At 41.9% G+C, this 18,896-nt stretch overlaps 1 protein-coding gene across 1 annotated transcript; it reads left to right on the top strand.

Annotated features, from left to right (window-relative positions):
* Positions 1 to 256: 256 nt before the first annotated feature.
* ints4 (integrator complex subunit 4) lies at positions 257 to 18,566 on the top strand. The gene is made up of 24 exons (XM_080428518.1): positions 257 to 396; positions 2,148 to 2,342; positions 3,047 to 3,167; positions 3,812 to 3,918; positions 4,186 to 4,300; positions 4,807 to 4,892; positions 5,030 to 5,080; positions 5,261 to 5,349; positions 5,788 to 5,908; positions 6,077 to 6,148; positions 6,410 to 6,584; positions 7,083 to 7,288; positions 7,751 to 7,893; positions 8,054 to 8,169; positions 9,061 to 9,194; positions 10,343 to 10,509; positions 11,802 to 11,895; positions 12,525 to 12,605; positions 13,149 to 13,279; positions 14,307 to 14,366; positions 14,793 to 14,952; positions 15,474 to 15,617; positions 16,676 to 16,796; positions 17,567 to 18,566. Exons 1-24 carry the CDS (start codon positions 343 to 345, stop codon positions 17,752 to 17,754), a joined length of 2,931 nt encoding a protein of 976 aa, XP_080284644.1. The 5' UTR covers positions 257 to 342; the 3' UTR covers positions 17,755 to 18,566.
* The last annotated feature ends 330 nt before the right edge of the window (positions 18,567 to 18,896 follow it).

The raw sequence follows: 18,896 nt of genomic DNA, 5'->3' as shown, positions 1-18,896 counted from the left end.
ACTTTCACTATTATTTGACCACTTTAGTTACTAGTTACTTTGTAGATATAGCTTACAAAACATACACACAACTTCAGCCCTTAAACTTTGGCTATTTGAAAATAGCAGATCTACAAGCTCACAACTTGCAATATTGATACTTGAGTACTTTTTCCACCACGTCCCCCACTGACTGGCTCTGCACTGATCAACTGGACTTGCTGATTCACGTCTCGCGTTTCGTAACGCTACGGAGAGCCAAGAGGGACAATCGCACATCGCAGTTCCACACTGCTACATCGCTAGCTTCAGTGGGCTAGCAGCTAGCAGCTAGCAGGTTGTTTACATCATATTTCATTAATAATGGCAGCTCATCTGAAAAAGAGAGTTTATGAGGAATTCTCTAAAACTGTTACGGTGAGTGACATAGCTTTAATCTCTTACAGCCACACAGAGTGTATTTAGTTAAAACGTCTGTCATGTTTACTATGAACTATATTCATGTCAACAACAATACGTGTGCATTTATATATATAGTTTTGGGGACATAATATGATAACTACGTAATTTTGCTTATTAATAAGAATAACAGAACGTTCCATTGGTCAAATGATACCCTGTCAGTGGTGGAAAAAGTTCTAAATTGTTTTACTTAAGTAAAAGTATCAATACTGCAATGTCTGTTACAAGATAGGTCTGGTCCATAGCCTTCTAGGCTATGGACCAGAGCTAGTTACAAGTAATAATAATAATAATAAACTTTATTTGGGTTCATGACATGAAATGCAGCTCAAAGTGCTTTACAGAGCAAGAATACAATTACAGAAAAAGTACAACTAATTTAACAATAAAGCAAATAAAAGAAAAGCAAAAGCATAAAACATTAAAATAAAAGCAAAAAGGCAGCAAGGCAGTGAATCAAGTAAAAGTCCTGTATTCAAAATGTAGTTGAGTAAAAGTGCAAAAGTATTGGTATCACAATTTACTTTTAAGTACCAAAAGTAAAAGTACTCATTATGCAGAATGTCCCATTTCACAAGTTCAAAAAATCTTTTGAAATTAGCAGATGTGAGCTTGTAGATCGGCTATTTTCAAATGGCCTACATATATATATGTAGGGCTGAAGTGGTTAATGTATGTTTTGTAATAATAATAAAAATCTACAATGTAACTAGTTTTCAAATAATTGTAGTGGAGTAAAAAGTACAATATTTGCCTATAATACAAATACCTCAAAATTACTTGAGTAAATACACTTATTACTTTCCACCACTTCCTAGCTAAATATAATCGACAATGTTGATGTGCCATCAAATAACAATATGTTATTAAGCATTAACTGTCATTTCCATCTATAGTCAAGCTAATTATGATAAGTAAAGACGTGGTCCTGTGAGACCTCTATAGTCCTGTTAGTCTTCTATCCCTCCAGGTATTTCTGGTTTTCTGTACAGTAATGTTGTAAGTTTTATTTACATTCTCATGCTAAGTATCACAGGTCCCATGACCTGACAGTCAGATAGATTGACATTAAGGACACAGTTGCAGAATGCAGTTGTATAGAAAACCAGCAGTGCTGCTGAGGTCCTGTTGAGGACCCTTGCAACCTGTCATCGTACAGTAACAGCACATGACCTGTTTAACCTGAAGCTGTTGTGGTTCTTAAATTCATCCATTTGACCTCTTCTGCAGATACATGTTGAACCAACCGTCTGACGTGTAGATGGGTGGTGTAAATGAGAAAAATAGGATTATAATGATTTATAGAGGGAAAAGAGACAGTTGACGTGACACAATGTTATGTTTAATAGAGGTGTAATAAAGTAGATGTAAACATTATGTTATGGTTTATAGGGGGGAAAGACATGTTTTGCTGTAGAGATTATTTCTCAACTCTGAGCCATTAACCCGTTACGACCTGAGGCAGTTTTCTGAAAAAACCTTCGTTGCTATATCAGTGGTTCTCAAACTTTTTCATGTCAAGGACCCCCAAAACTATACAGTATGTATTTGGCTGCGGACCCCCATCTCAAAATTATTTTGTTCCCGGGACGCCCAGTAGCAAAGATTTGAGTTAAAAATGTTTGCTTGAGATCTGCTATTTGTGAATGTGAATAGCCAAAGCATAAAATGACACTGATGCTTTCCTGGTTTTAATGGGTTAACAGATACCCCACGATGAGGCTCCGGCCAAGAAGCTCCGGCTGTCGAAGCCCAGTAAGTCTGCAGCGCTGCACATTGACCTGTGCAAGGCCACCAACTCCACTGACGCCCTCCAGTACCTGCTCCTGTTTGCTCGCAAGCCCGTGGAGGCAGACAGCATCGAGGGCGTGGTCCGGGTCCTACTGGAGCACTACTACAAGGCAAGCACCAGTAGATGGGAACTGGGAATGATGGCAATTATGGAAACAAATATTTAGTTTTTACTGAACTGGGACAACACCCGTCGCAGGTTGATGATGTCATTTGTCCATGTGTGGTCCAGCCCTATGGAATGCATTATGCTAATAAAACGTATTTAAGATATTGTTTTGATCTTCATATTAACCTTAGGAAGTATTAAGTAGTTTTTTATTAGGACATGCTAATAACATTCCATAGGGCATACATGAACAAATGACATCATGTGTTAATGTATTAAGGCATGTTTGGCTTATTAGCCAGGGATCCTTTTAAGCCTAGTTCAGACCAATGATGCAATTCAAGCAATGCAATGAAACGTTGCAGAACGTTGCAGAGATTTTTGAATGTTTTTGAGTAGGGCTTAAAGGGATACTTCACTTTCACATAAAATAAACATTAAAAAAATATATTAAAAAAAAATTAAAGAAGTTATGGCAAAATAAAGGCCCCCTCACACATTAGTAGGACACTCTAATGCGTGAGGGGGCCATGAATTTTCCATTACTTTTTTCATTTATTTTTAATATATTTTTTAAATGTTTCCCCGACCCGAAAGTGAAGTATCCCTTTAAGTGGTTTAAGTTCAGAAATGGAATTGGCAACAAAAAAAAAAAATATTTACTATCTGTAATGTAACTGACGTGGCTGTTACCCTCTCTGTCAGGAGCCAGACAGCTCTGTGAGGCTGAAGATCGCCTCTCTGCTGGGCCGGCTGTCTAAGACCCAGGGCTTTAACCCTGACTGCATTGTCGATGACGTCATCAACAACACCCTTAGCAATGAGAGTAAGACGCATACATAGACAGACATATGGGAATAGAAACATACAGGCCCACAGAAGCTTAATTACACATAAAGATAACACTTATTTTCTCTTTAAAAAGGTCTCACACACACAATCCTGGGCTAATCTCACAAAACCGCTGGACCGAACAGCACCAAATTTCTTGAGCACACTGGACAGATCAGCGCCGCATATTTTTTATAATGGAAGTGAATGGGGGATGATCAGGCTGAAACCTGGCCCAAGGAGTAATGCGGCATAGATGGCTGATATCACTGACTGGATTCCAGGATCCAGATGGGAGCTACTACACCCTGTCTTGTTTTTATTTAAAGGCTTCTTAGCCTTTCCACCCCTGGGTGATGGAATGCTAAGGTGGAGCACCACACCTACAATCAGCTCCCTCACTGTAGTTACCACACATCTACATACATACAACTCTGAGTAGCTTATGAGCTTGTAGATCTGCTATTTTCAATGATGATCGCCCCCATGGGACGCCAGGGTTCATGTGCTTGAGTCGAAAGTGAAGGGGATAAGAAATGTGGACACACACTCAATGCACATTCCACTTAATTCACAGATGGAATGATTATGAGGTTTGAGGTTTATGAAGTCACGTGTCCTGTCACATGTCATCCCCAGAGTCCCACCAGGTCCTTGCCCAGCTGCTGGATACCCTGTTGGCCATTGGTTCACAGCTGCCTGACAGCCCTGCCATTAGGCAGAGGCTCATAGAGGTGGCCTGTAAGGTGGGACACACACACACACACACACACACACACACACACACACACACACACACACACACACACACACACACACACACACACACACACACACACACACACACACACACACACACACACACACACACACACACCTTTTTGGACACAATTTGAGCTACAGTACAATTATAGAGAGATTAGGATTGGCCGATCGTGATTATGGCCGATCGTCATTATTTACATCGCTCTATTGCCATTTATTTGTATTCTCTCTGTCGTTTTATCTCTCAGCACCTGTCAGATACATACTTTGGGGTGAGGAACAAGTGCCTGCAGCTCTTGGGGTGTCTGGGCACTGTGGACAGACCTCTAACCAAAGACAACGAGGGACCAGGCACATCTGCTGGTGAGTTGGATCACTGGTTCTCAAACCCTTTAATTTCAAGGACCCCCAGTTTGCTATGCATTAAGCATACTACCACTGGCCCACCGAACTCAGAGTGTACAAACTATCGGTCATTTAGCTGGGCACCCGCTGGACCCCCTGGGGTTCCACCCGATCCCAGTTGGAGAACCACTGAGTTACCTAGTCACCTACTAAGAAATCAGACATTTTAAATACCTGCATGCAGACCTATGTTTGCCCCTGTCCGTCCGTCCGTCCGTCTGTCCATCTGTCTGACTTTGAGCAACTAATCTCGGGCACCGATGGACCGATCAGTGTAAAACTTTGCATGCACAATCCCAGTAGGCCAAGGAAGAAACTCTGTCCAACTGTAGGTCGTAAACACCCCCCCCCCATGATACAACTGCGCTAGAATCTTTCACATTGCGACACATTGTGAGCTTGTAGATCAGCTTCACCTATTATGAAATGTGGTTTCATGTGGTTTACTATATTTTTTCTGTCAGGCATCGTGAGGGATGTCCAGAGTGTCATCAGCGACTACTTTGGAGACCAGGATCCCAGAGTACGCACAGCAGCCATCAAAGCCATGGTAGGTCACCTACTTGCCATCCCCACACAGTGTCTGGAACTCTCGTGAACTGGTGAACCCTAAAATGTGTCATTCAGCCAGGCAGTCTTAGCCTATTTGAATATATTTAATTCTATGTGCCTTTTTGTTGTTCTCAGCTACAGGTGCACGAGAGAGGAATGAAGATTAGTCAGATCGTCTATGAGCAGGTAACTGCAGTCCTTCACGTACACTGCTCTATACTTCCACTCATTTCTCTTTCAGCTGCCCTACTGAGGTAGCTGCCAGCTAAGCTAAAGTTTGAATAAGGTTTGAAATGAGAGTGGTAACAATACATGTGTGTGTGTGTGTGTGTGTGTGTGTGTGTGTGTGTGTGTGTTTGTGTGTAGGCCTGCAGGTTACTGAAGGATGACTATGAGCAGGTGCGCTCTGCTGCAGTACAGATGGTTTGGGTGCTCAGCCAACTCTACCCAGAAAGGTAAGTCAACTAGACAGCTGACAGTAATTGTGAATTGTAGTTTATTTGTATAGCACGTTTGTATAACAACAATGCAACACAAAAGTGGTTTGCCCAAAACCATAAGAAAACAGTTCAAAAGAAACATAAAAAACGGATATTAGATATTTTTTAAAAGATGGGTATTAACCACTACAAGTAAATAAGTTCAGTCTACTGAAGATGAATGCAAGTTTTTCGAAATCCTGCAGAGATATAAAGCCTTTATCCTTGAAAATTTCGGAACCACCCCAGCATCTGTATTGTTGGGAAAACCTTCGCGGAAAATATCAGATCGCTGTCCTTCCCAGGGTGTTTAATAAGGAAGACCACATTTCTGTTTCATGTCCGACATTGTGCGTGTTATCCTGCCTCTGCCATGTGTTGATTGGTGCCTTGTTGTATCCCCTATCCAATCAGCATTGTACCCATCCCATCATCTAATGAGGAGATCCGTATGGTGGATGACTCGTTTGGGAAAATCAGTCACATGGTCAGTGATGGTTCCTGGATGGTCAGGGTGCAGGCGGCCAAAACACTGGTGAGGAGACAGCAGAACACACACACACACACACACACACACACACACACACACACACACACACACACACACACACTCACACTCACACTCACACACACTATTACTGGTACAGCTATACTTGATGCTGTGCAAAAAAAAAAAGTTAAAACAAGGTGTGTTTGTGTGCAGGGCTCCATGCTGCAAGTCAGTCCTCATTTCCTGGAGCAGACCCTGGACAAGAAGCTGATGTCTGACCTCAGAGTGAGTAGGATCCACACATAAACAGATACAATATTAATGGTGAAAGGAATAGTTGTAGTAATACAAATGTTAATTTAGAGATGGCACCGATATACAAATATTGGTATTGGCTGATAATAGCAACGTTTTGCCCTATATCGGGTCATCGGCTGGTAGTTTGATGATTACCTAGTTTCTTTGTTTCCTTGCATTTATTCTGAGTCTTAACTTCTCTACCCAGACCTTTCAGTGGTTGTTTAATATGCACATCGCTCTTCACAGAGGAAACGTACAGCCCATGAGCGTGCCAAGGAGCTGTATACCTCTGGAGAGTTCTCCTCGGGCAGGAAGTGGGCTGATGACGCGCCCAAAGAGAAGGTGGACAAAAACGCTGTTAACCTGATTGCCTCGGGGGCCTGCGGCGCCTTCGTCCATGGCCTTGAGGATGAGATGTATGGTACGATTATGTGTTTGGCTCAGACTCTTAACTTAACCAACCCACTCCACCGTGCTACAGGCTGGTTCATGTTTTCCCTGTTGGATTCATGTGAGCAATTGTGATCATTCCTGCCTTCATTGTGACAACATAGTGCACCACCCAAAAATATTTTTTAAATGCATAATTTTGTGTTGGAGAGAGTGAAGGTGAGCAAGAGGTTACAGATAGCCGAACTATTAATATTACAACACGTCACAGAGCTTATAAGTGTGAGTTTATAGATCAGCTAATTTCGGTCCGCCCAAATAAAACATCAGTTACCCAAGCTGTGCTTCTCTTAACGCTAGCTTTCCGAGAGACCTACCTGTAAAATAAATGTTTCACATTTATGAATGTTAGTCGGCCAAATGCTAGTCAGCTACATGATTGTATATGTTTTAAGCTGAATGCCTAAAAATGGAAAGAAAAGAAAAGCGAAATGAAGACGAGCATGTCTTTTGTCCTCCTTCCTTGTAGAGGTTCGTATTGCGGCAGTGGAGGCCTTGTGCCTTCTGGCGCGCTCGTCGGCCAGCTTTGCTGAGAAGTGCCTGGACTTCCTGGTTGACATGTTCAATGATGAGATCGAGGAAGTGAGGCTCCAGTCCATCCACGCACTGAGAGAGATCTCCACTAATATCACACTCCGAGAGGACCAGCTGGACACGGTTCTGGCTGTGTTGGAGGTATAACAACACACACACACACACACACACACACACACCCATACACATACACATACACATACACATACACATACACATACACACATAGATAGATTGAATACTTTATTAGTTGAAAATGAAAACAGCACGGAGGTACAGTAAAAACATTTAGGCTACAAAAAGTCCTGGGGACTTGTTTGCATTGTGTCCTATTTATTCAATTCTGACACACTCGTTGACCTCGGCCTCGCTGTCAGTGCACCTGCTTTGTTTTCAAGTGATGTCAGAGCATTCTGACGGGTGTCAGCTCAATTTCTTTCCCACACTTCCCAACACATTTCCTAAATTCACTGTGATACACACGCCTACTAATTCTTGTTTAATAAAAGTTTTAGAGTTAAAGTTGCATTCATTATTGAAATAGGTGTTTTTTTTAATTGTCCTAACAGTCCTAGTATGTGTCTTTGGCATGTGTCTCTCCAGGACTCGTCTCGTGACATCAGGGAGGCCCTGCATGAGTTACTTTGTTACACCAACGTCTCCACTAAAGAGTGCATCCAGCTGGCCCTGCTGGAGCTGCTCAAAAACCTCACCAAGTATCCCACCGACCGCAACTCCGTCTGGAAGTAAGTGTTGACGCCTGTCTGTTCGTGTGTCAATTAATACACAATCGTCTAATCACAATTATTTGAGATAATCGCAATTATTTTGCATAATCGTCATAATACAAACCTTGCAGAGTTTGTAGAGGCATACTACTATATTTGTGATTTTTTTTTTCTCCAGGTGTCTGAAGTTTGTGGGAGAGCGTCACCCTACCCTGGTTCTGCCCCTGGTCCCAGAGCTGCTCAGCACACACCCCTACTTTGATACACCAGAGCCTGACATGGACGACCCAGCCTGTATCCTACTACACACAACTAAATTGCTTATTCTTATGTTTGGATCTAGATTGTGTTCATTTTAAACACAAAACAACCCACTTGTCTCCAATCCATATAATAATGGATGAGCGGATCCCCTATTATATTGATGTTATCATCTTTATTGTTAAAAAACAGGAACATTTTATGTACAGAAATAATGTACAACCTAAGCTAGATGAAAGTGAAAACAATGACACGGATAAGTACCAAAATAAATGACCGAAATGATCTGCCCCTAGAGGTTGTGCAGCTCTAAATTCCATGACAATCCGTCCATTACATTTTAAGATGTTATGTGCAAGTAGACATTTTGGCATAACGGTGGCACTAGAGGAAAGGCCATGGGGTCACCAAAATCAGTAGGGTTCATCTGGGGAGCACGAAGGTGCACGGCAAATTTCCATGGTAGTCCAGACCGTAGTTTTCGAGATATCCCGTTTACGACCAAAGTTTTGTACGGACGGACTGCCATCCTTAGACCTCAGACAGCGTTTTGGAGACACAGTTGATGTTGGTTTAGACCATCGCTAGGTTGATTGAATACTTTATTAACAGTTTGCAAAAAGTACAGATGTACAGTTATACGATAATGCTAAGAGGATCAAACAAAAAGCCCTAGCAGCAGTAAAAGTATATTTACAGAAAAACAGTTTATTTTGGCAAGCTAGAAGACTTGTCTAGGTCCAGTTGCAAATTGCAGACAGGTAGGGAGTCGCACTTTTGGATGGCTCGTGGTAGGGCATTCCACATTTTTGGTGGCATAATGGTAGATTGAATTCATCCCCATGTTTGTGCCGAATCTGGGGGGAATGAGATCAGTGGAGCTCAATATGTTGGAACGTCCTTGACTGTGCTTGTTGATCCCAGACATTGCGGTGTTGGTGCTGGTGTTCAACGCAGCCAAGTCCTGTCCCACCATGCCGGCCCTGTTCTCTGACCACACATTCAGGCACTACGCCTACCTCAGAGACAGCCTGTCTCACCTGGTACCCCCGCTAAGGGTGAGGACACACACACATACAATCAGCCAGATTCAATGTCTAACTTAACCCATTCAATCCGGGAACGCATCTCTGTTATTTTAGATTTCTTTGGCTATTAACACATTGGGTGCCAGAGGTTTATTAAAATATTATACGTTGAGTGCCAGGATTTTTAACAATTTTTGAACCTTTTTCAAGTAGTCACAAATATTTTCAGTGATCACCGTCCTCACGGTGATCTCCTCATTACACACATAGAGGTCTCGTACAATCGGGGGGAAAAAATTAAAAACATTCGGTAATCCGTTCCATAGTTGCAGCCAGTTGAAAATAGTTAAAAATACATTGTAAAAAAAAATAGTACACAGGAGCCGAGATACAGGTTTTTGAAGTTAACCAGGAAGTGGATTGGAGTCTAAATCTTCGCAAAATGATATCTCCTGGTGCTGTGAAGGAAAAATAAATAAATAATTGAAAAAAAATTTTTTTTTAATTATTTTTCAAAAACAGTATATATACGGTTTTGGCACTCAACGTCAGTTTTTGAAAAGAAGTATATATACGGTTTTGGCACCCAATGTGTTAAAAAATTTGCAGATATACAAGCTCACATACCGCTATGAGCTTGTAGATCTGCTATTTTTGAAAAATCATGAAAATGTGTGCAAATCTTTGAATATATATTTTTAAAGTAAACATTTTGTAACTGTCAAATGTCAAATGTCAAAACAAATGTCTTAATTTTTCTGAAAAACTATTGTTGCTATATCAGTGGTGCTCAAACCTTTTCTTCTCCCCAAAATTATGTTTTTGGCCGCCGATCCCCATCAAAATATGTTGTTCCAGGGACCCCTCAGAAGCAGAGATTTGACTTAAAAATGTTATATACCGTATATATATATATTCAACACAAATGTTCAAGATCTTTTTTAAATAGCAGATCTACAAGCTCGTAGCGCGGCACCAAAACAATGCTATTTTTGTCACACGACAACGGTATGCAACTAAATCAGGCATAAGCATAAACCTATTCCATAATCCCAACCCCGAAACCTAACTTTCTACATGCTTAATCCTAAACCCCGAACCTGAATCTTTGACTTATTGTACAGTATGTTCAAATTATAAGCAGTGATTTGAACTCTCATCTCTCCCTCCTCCTGCAGTTACCAGGCAGAAAGCAGGTGTATGGCTTAGACGCAGTGGACTCCAGCAGTGAGTCCGGTTCTGTGGAGTCTGCCCAGCTGTTCCTCCAGCAGAGCCTGAACCGGGTCAGTACCATCCAGAACCTGGAGGCACCGGGAGCACAGGACCTGCTGGACTTCACCATCCGGTACAGAAACACATGTGTACATAAACAACACATTCATGTACTGTTGACATAGACACAGACATACTGTAATAGAGCGAGACGCACGCACGCACACACGCACACGCACACGCACACACACACACCCTTCTCACCTAACATGGATGAAACTCCACACCTCCAACTCAAAGGCAGACATTCCTTCCCTCTTCTCATTTCTTCCTGCTTCCATTGTGGAGTTTTTACTTTCGTTTTCAGTTGATTACCCGTGGAGCAGTTCCACAGTTGCTGCAGTTTACATTCGCCATTTCACCCCAGTGCAACGTGAAATACGATATTCACTGAATATCCGCGTGAGAATCTTTTACTGGAAGAAAAGTAGAGGAATGTTGCCATAATAGTAGGGGTGGGACGATATATCGATATATCGATATATCGCGATACTTTCTCCCGCGATAAATAATCGATATCCTCCCGAAAAATATCGATATTTAAAAAAAAAAAAAAAAAAAAAAGTTTTTTTTTTTTTTTTTTTTTTTTTTTTTAAAGTTTGTGATACGTTGTTTTTCCTACTCTGTATTTGTGTAATGATGATTTTGAACTGTTTGGTGCTATTTTGTGTTTATGAATTGAATACAAGGACTATCGTGATATATCGTTGGTGAATTTTCATGCAATATATCGTGATATCGCAATATATCGATATTTTCAGATATCGTGATATATCGTTGGTGAAATTTCATGCAATATATCGTGATATCGCAATATATCGGCATTTTCAGATATCGTGATATATATTGTTATCGTGGGCCTAATATCGTGATACATATCGTATCGTGAGGTACCCATATCGTCCCACCCCTATGCCATATGCTACTATGTTCATTGACTCACTGTGTGCTCATTGCTTTGTGTTGTCTACCTATTTACACTCAAGGTTGTGTGTTGTAGTTAATAAAATCATAGCTCTTGTTCTATTATTTATGGACCAGACAATAATGCCTCAATGTTGTCACATTCTCACTCAGTTTTCTTAATCACAGACTTCTATCAATTACATACGTGTTCATCTCTAATTAAAGTAGTTCTTGACTCAACATTAAAATAAAATAAAATGATTAAACTTTTGTGGAGGCAGGTGATGTTGAAGGAGAACCGAATCTGTGTATTAGATTTTTCATATTGTTCATCTATTAAATCATAGCCTGTCTTATTCCAGTGGATAACTTGAGATATGGCCCAGCACTATGTAACTGCAACGCCACCTGTCTGTCTGCGTGTCTGTCTGTCTGTCTGTCTGTCTGTCTATCTGTCAGAGACCTCCAGAGGCTTGGGGAGCTACAGACGGAGCTGGCTGGAGCTGCTGAGTTCTGTGCCACCTACCTCCGCTGTCAGCTACTGCTCATGAAGGTTTGTGGGGAGGGTGTGGTGTGTGCCTGTAGGTGTCAGCCAGGTTAAAGGGATAGTTCACCCCCAAAATGACTTTTTTTTCCTATCGATTAGTCACCCCATGGAGACACACCTAAGCCAATAATTTGATGACGGGCAGCGGTTCCGGTAGGAGACACAAAGAGTCTCCTTTTATGTGTCCTACCGGAACCGCTGCCTACCGGTCCGCTGGTCCGTCACTTCGCGCCGTGTTTCGAGCTTGCAGATCTGCTACTTTTGATGCTTTTGTGTGACGCTGCAGTATGATCAAGTTGGGCATTAATTTACGAAAAAACACCACAAGTTAAAATATGGAGATAAGAGGTTTCTGACCGACAGCAACGTTATATTTGATGATTATATTTGATGATTATATTTGATGATTATATTTGGTATGAATGTTTGCTCGTTACATTTACCATACACCAGATCGCCTCTTAGAGATGGTGAGAAGATGTTGCACCTGTGGTAGCATCCTGTTGATCCTCTGAAATCTTTTAAAAAACAACAACAATCAAATCTTTTTGTTTGGAAATGTATACACAGTTTATTTAACGTTATCTTCTTTTTGTCCTGAGTGATCCCTGACCTTTTGCTCCATATGTGGTCAGGCCTTGCAGGAGAGGCTGTGGAACATGGCTGTCCCTCTCTGCCTCAAGCAGAACGCCACAGCCACATCGGCAGCACGACAGGTCAGAGCAGCAGTGGTTCTCAAACCTTTTCATGTCAAGGACCCCCAATTTGATTATATGCATGTGGCCACGGACCCTCTGTATAAAAATTGCTTCTGCCAGGAACCCCCATATGAGATTGATTGATTGATAGAATACTTTATTGACAGTTTGCCAAAAAGCCCAAGGATTAACACAAAAAGCCCAGAGGGCAGGCTTCTTTCCATTGTGGTCCTATGTATTCAATTCATTAAGAAGAGAAGAAAATGTGAAATTATTCCAAACTTTTCATAATTTTCCAAAAATCTTCAAAAATAGCCGATGATATGGTAACTAATTTTGTTGGGGACCCTCTGGAACCCTCCCAAGGACCCCTGGCCATGTGATTACAATCACCTGTTGTTTTCCACCAAGATGCGTGTGATCGAATAACTATATGAACTGTCATTTATGCCTATTTTCTCTTATCATTATGAGCATTGATTTGTGTGTGTGTGTATGTTTGTGCACAATGTGTTTATGTATCAACTTGTGTGTAAATGTTTCTATGTGGCGTGTGTGTAGATCCTGGAGGAGACATATAAACTAGAATTTCTGTACGGTGGATTGGAGAGCCGACACGTGGCAACGATACATCATGTCCGCCTCCAGGCAAAGGCACTGCAGCTGATCCTTACTGCACGCACCAGACGAGGGTTGGTATAGACCAATTATTTGTTTATCAACATTGAGACTGGACGCACAGGTGATTGTTTCACGCAATAAATTCCCAACCTGTTGTTTCGGGGTGCGCTGGTTTCAGCACACCCCAACCCCCTCTTGTGTGTTGGCTAGTGAGGCGCGTCCTAGCGAGACCTGATAGGATGGGTTTCATTGCGCGCATACTGGTTGCACGCATACTGGTTGCACGCATACTGGTTCTTTATCAGTGTGACGTCATCTGTTAAGGGGTCTATACACAGACGTATACACCTCCCAAAGACACATTCTCACCTCAACTCGTCAAATACGGCAGCTTGGTCAAGTGCTCTGGGTGGCCTTTTTTCTGACGCCTTAAATGGCCCTCTAGCTTTAGGCATGGTTTCTGTTTGTGTGTGTGCAATATCAGACCAGAGCCCAATCAGCTAGCGAGAGAGAAATAGAGGGAGAAGGGAGGGAGGTTGTGTGTCATCAGAGCAGACCTCGATTGGCGAGAGACAGAGGGAGGGAGAGTGAGTGAGAGGGGGAGACGGGGAAGGAGGGAGAGAGGACAACCTTGCAGGCTGCAAAGGCTAAAATGTAATTTAGATTAATACAATTTTTTTTTACAGTATGTAGACAGATGCCAGGTCATTTGTAGACCTGGCATCCTATAGTGTGTATAGTTTCAATGTACAGATTATAGATTTCTTTTTAAATATTATACTGTTTAGACTGATGATAGGTTCTTGGTTTACCTATGATCCTAGATAACTATTTCTATGCAAATCACTCTGCTAAATGCCTAAATTGTAAATGAAGGGAGAGCCTAATAAGCTGATAACGTGGCTATTTGTGCCACATTTTTGGCTTATATCTAATATATTATGGGCACTATACATTGATGAGCTTCAAAAATCATTTTCTTATACACAAAAAGAAAAAAAAACTGCTACAAATGAAGATTTTTTTTCTCTAAGAGGTTTACTGGGGAAGGTCACATGAATATGATCTTGAATTATCATGTTTCTGTCTTTTCTTCAGGATGGACCCTCTCATCAGCAGCTGTGAGAGGTTTATGCAGGAAGTTGACTCTTTTCAACGGTAATGTCTCTCAAGGGCCATCCACACCTAAGAACTAAAACTATAAAGATAGCCATGAAACAGTCCACACCACAACTACAAAATATAACGACGATGACAGTGGTGACTATCGTGGGGATCACTGTCAGAACCATTTGTTAAAATGCAACATCTTCAACATGTTTACAGAATGTTATCATTCATCAGTGTGGATGCTCACATCGTTATCATTATAGTTATCATTCATCATTCTTGGATGATCCTTCACTGACTCCATTTAAAACACTGGTGTTAAAACCGACACTTTCTTCTCAGGTCTGTAAGATTGGTCATGGATACCAGCTCTGTCTCATCTACTGTATGGCCAATACTTTTTACACTCCGCTAGTTAAGAACTGTTCTGTTTTCCATTGTCCAACCACTTTTTTGTTCCTTGGCCTCTCGCAGGTCATTTGTGACAGAGCTGCCCCACCTGCAGGACAGTTTTGTGGAGAAGCTTTTGGAGCTGATGCCCCGACTGTCGTCTAGTAAGCCAGTGGAGCAGGTCAAAATCCTACAGACCACACTGAGACAGAGTGGCCTGCTGCACCTGCAGCTGCCCCAACAGGTTAGTTGTAGGAGTATGTTAATGAGTGTGTTAATGAGTGTTTGGATACATGGTTAAAATGTCACCTGCTGCTAAAACTTCCTGAATAGCATGGTGCAATTAATAAATTGATTAAACAACTTTTCTGCACAATAAATAAGTCAGTTTCCAACTATGTAACCCTCACTGCTCACATACTTCCATGCGTCCTTTTATGTCGACATGGATGTCAAGCAAATGAAGCAATACATCCACTAGAGGGCAGTTCTCAGTCAAAGGTTTTCTGACAACAAAGGAGTCGGGGAGGTGTGCTTAAATGTTCTGACCAAGTTGCACAACTTGCACAGTTCCACTGGCTACATACTGTAGCCCCCATGATTTCCAGTGGTACCACCGGAGCTCTCAGAAAACGTACTCAAAGAGACGGGACAAAATTAACGTAGAAAACGGACATAAGGCTCCATCCGGATCCGACCCGTATACATACTTGTTGCCGAGTACAGCATACAATGGTCCTTTACACTGTGTCCTAATGCCAACAGATCCACCGGGCAACAGCGACCATCATCGAGCCAACAGGAGAGTCGGACAACCCTCTGAGGTTCATCACTGGCCTGGTGGTGGCGCTAGACATCGACGCAACGCTGGAACATGTACAGGACCCACAGAATACTGTTAAAGTCCAGGTCAGTTTGGATTAGAGGTGTCGTTCTCATTGCTGGTACTGGGGACTAAGACTGCTGCTGCTAGGCTTCTATTCCATCACACTTCATGTCTACAATGAATGTGAAGTTGTTCAGGGCACTAACACAATCCCAAGCATGACGAGTGGCTTGTCTACAGCACTGGTTCTCAAAGTGGTGTCCGGGGACCCCCAGGGGTTGTTGAGGGGATTCAAGGGGTCCCCAGAAAAATTAGGTACAGTTTAAACACTTTTATTTTTATTTTTATGCAATTTGAAAATAGCTGATCTACATTATAGAAACCCCCCGTCATTCCATTTGGTGGATTTTGGTAGAGAAGTGTTAATTATTGAAGTTATCTATTTATCTACGCCTTTTCTATATCGTTGCTGTTGGGTAGAAACCTGTCCAAAACTGTTATTTTTCAGGATTCAATTTCAAAACGCGTTTCGAGCTTGTAGATCTGCTACCTTTGATGCTTTTGTGTGACGCTGTAGTATGATCTCAGAATCAGCTCTCAGAATCAGTTTTATTGTCACATCACAGGTTTACAAGGTAAAAAAGTGGGTGAAATTCTTTTTTGTACATCGTTCCCATCGCAACGTTAGTTTCCATAGAAAGAAGAGGGGGGGGGGAGAAGAAGAGGGTGGGGGGCAGGTGGGAAGGAGATCAAAACAAGAGAGCAACAGAAGGCCAGACAAGTTATCTACATATTTACAAATTACCTGAGATAATAAAAAAACTAAAAAATAACTAAACTAAGGTGCCTGAGCATAGCAGCAATGTATTGTATACTGTGCATGTTATACTTATACTGTGCATGATAGACAATGGACGTTAAGGTGCTTAGAGGAAAAGGAGCACAATAAAAAAGACCCAAAAAAATAAATATTTCAGATGATCAAGTAAGGCGTTAATTTACGAAAAAATGCCAATAGTTAGAATATGGAGATGGGAGGTTTCTGCCCGACAGCAACAATATCTAAAATAAGCATGTTTCATAATGCGGTAAGTCTTTCATTTACAGCATGTTTAAGCACACCTGGCCTCTGTGTTCATAGGTGCTGTACCCAGATGGTCAGTCCCATGTTATCCAACCCAAACCTGGAGACTTCAGGAAGCCTGGACCCAACAGACATAGACTCATCACACAGGTCTACCTGTCACACACCGCATGGACAGGTCTGTAGAACACACACGCACACACACACACACACGCACACACACACACACACACACACACACACACACACACACACACACACGCACACGCACACGCACACACACACATCTGAAATATTTATTTATGTCCACATAAACAGAAGTACAGGATGCACAAAGGACATAAACACTGCCAGTGCAGTCAGATGAAGGGAAAACAGCCAGTTACAAAGTGCATGTAAAGCAGAGCATTGTTACACACAAAACAAAAGATGGCATACTTGTCGAACACAGCGGACAACAATCATGGGTAAAGCAACGCCTCCTCCAAATTGAGCGGCTTCCTATAATACAGTAGCTGATATTGAGCAGTACCACAGTACCACACACACACACACACACACACACACACACGTATGTATGTAGCTACATTGGGAACTGGTTATGGCTGAGTCATAGTGACATGAGCGTGATGACGTGGTACGCCGGTCTTCCCTTAAGCCAATTTTATTTAGTTATTTAGATATTTTGGGGTATTTTCTGCCTTTATTGATAGTAGATTGATACTACATAGTACAGGAGAGAGGGAGGGGAGTGACATACAGCGAAGGCCGTCGGGCTCGGGAATGGAGCCCACTACTTGCTGTCGGGCTGCATTAGAGCCTATTATATGTGGTATGCGCCCTAACCACTAGGCAGCGGCACCCCCCTCCCACCCCCCCTTAAGCCAATTTTAATATAGGATTGTGCAGCCCTTGTTCAGCTCCCTCCCTCCCATCTTACATTTTCAGAGCCAAGTCAGATTGAGGTGAGCCTCCTCCTGGCCTACAGCTCCTCTTCCTCCTCCCTCTCCTCTGCTAAGCCAGGCTGGGGCGACAGCACTGACAGCCTTCCACCACCAGAGGGCATCATAGAGGGCACCATCCCCTTCAGCAAGCCAGTCAAAGTCTTCATCCATCCCAAACCTGCCAGACGCTAGTTATTGACACAATGTGGATAACAAGACATTTTTCTGTTTCTCAGTTTGCCTCTAGATGGCCACATGCAACAGTTCAGAGTTCCTATGTTATTTAGGTGTGAGCGAAATTTGGGAAAACAAATTTGTTCCAGATATAATTTGTTTTGGTACATTTTAATATATGATCACACTTTGTATGTGCAGTATTAAACAGTAGTTTTGGATTCACTGTCATTTCATGAATTGAGATATTTCTTTTGCTATGATATTTTGTATCTATGGCTCCTGACTGAAAAGGTTTAGCATGGTTCCTACATCTCTTGGAAAACTTGGAAAACAAAACAAGAACGTCCGGTCCTGGAAGATATTTAAGTCCATAACAAAAGTGATAACTGTAGATTAGGTTTTTGTAATTTAGGTATCAGTCAGGGTAGAGGAGAGGTACATGTTCACATGCACCAATCAGATGAATTTATCGTACTATAACTGTAGTCCCAGCCTCCCAGGTGTCCAGAAGGTGGCATACCCATTTCCTGTTTCGGTTCAGTGTCCCATAGCTTTTTTTTTAATGAAACTCAAAGATGACAGACGTGAAGTGTTGATTTATTGGCCATGCATAAGCCGACGTCCATGGACAATTGCAAGATTAGCTGATGAAACTCATTTCATGAAGAGGCTTCTTTATAGCAAAAAGCCCCCACCTTTCTTCTCAAGTGAAGTGGCTTTTCCCACTTAGAAATCATTACCAGACCAAACTCTTGTACATATTTGGACATGCTTCTTTACTTCTTGGCCTGGCCCTTTTAATGTTTTATTATTAAAATAACATTCTGGATTGCAGCTTTAATGTGCTAAATGGTACACATGTCCATGTCATTGCCAGTGAAAGTCTAATGTAACTTCTATACTGGTCCACACTTGCTGTGATAATATGGGTGGCATTATTTGTTACTGATTGCAGCAACTGATTTCAACTGTGAAATTTGCCCAAAGTAGAGATATACCAGTAGAGTGATACCAGTGAACTACTTGAGAAATGGAGGTGTTCTTAAAGGGATAGTTCACCCCCATTCTATCAATTAGTCACCCCTTGGAGACTTGAATTCACGGATATTTTTTTTGCCAATAATTTGATGACCGGCAGCGGTTCCGGTAGGAGACAC

This window comes from Gymnoscopelus braueri (assembly GCF_963280865.1).
Source record: "Gymnoscopelus braueri genome assembly, chromosome: 5".
NCBI classification, from domain to species: Eukaryota; Metazoa; Chordata; class Actinopteri; order Myctophiformes; family Myctophidae; genus Gymnoscopelus; species Gymnoscopelus braueri.
The sequence above is the reverse complement of the archived record's forward strand: the minus strand, read 5'-3'. Positions and strand labels throughout refer to the sequence as shown.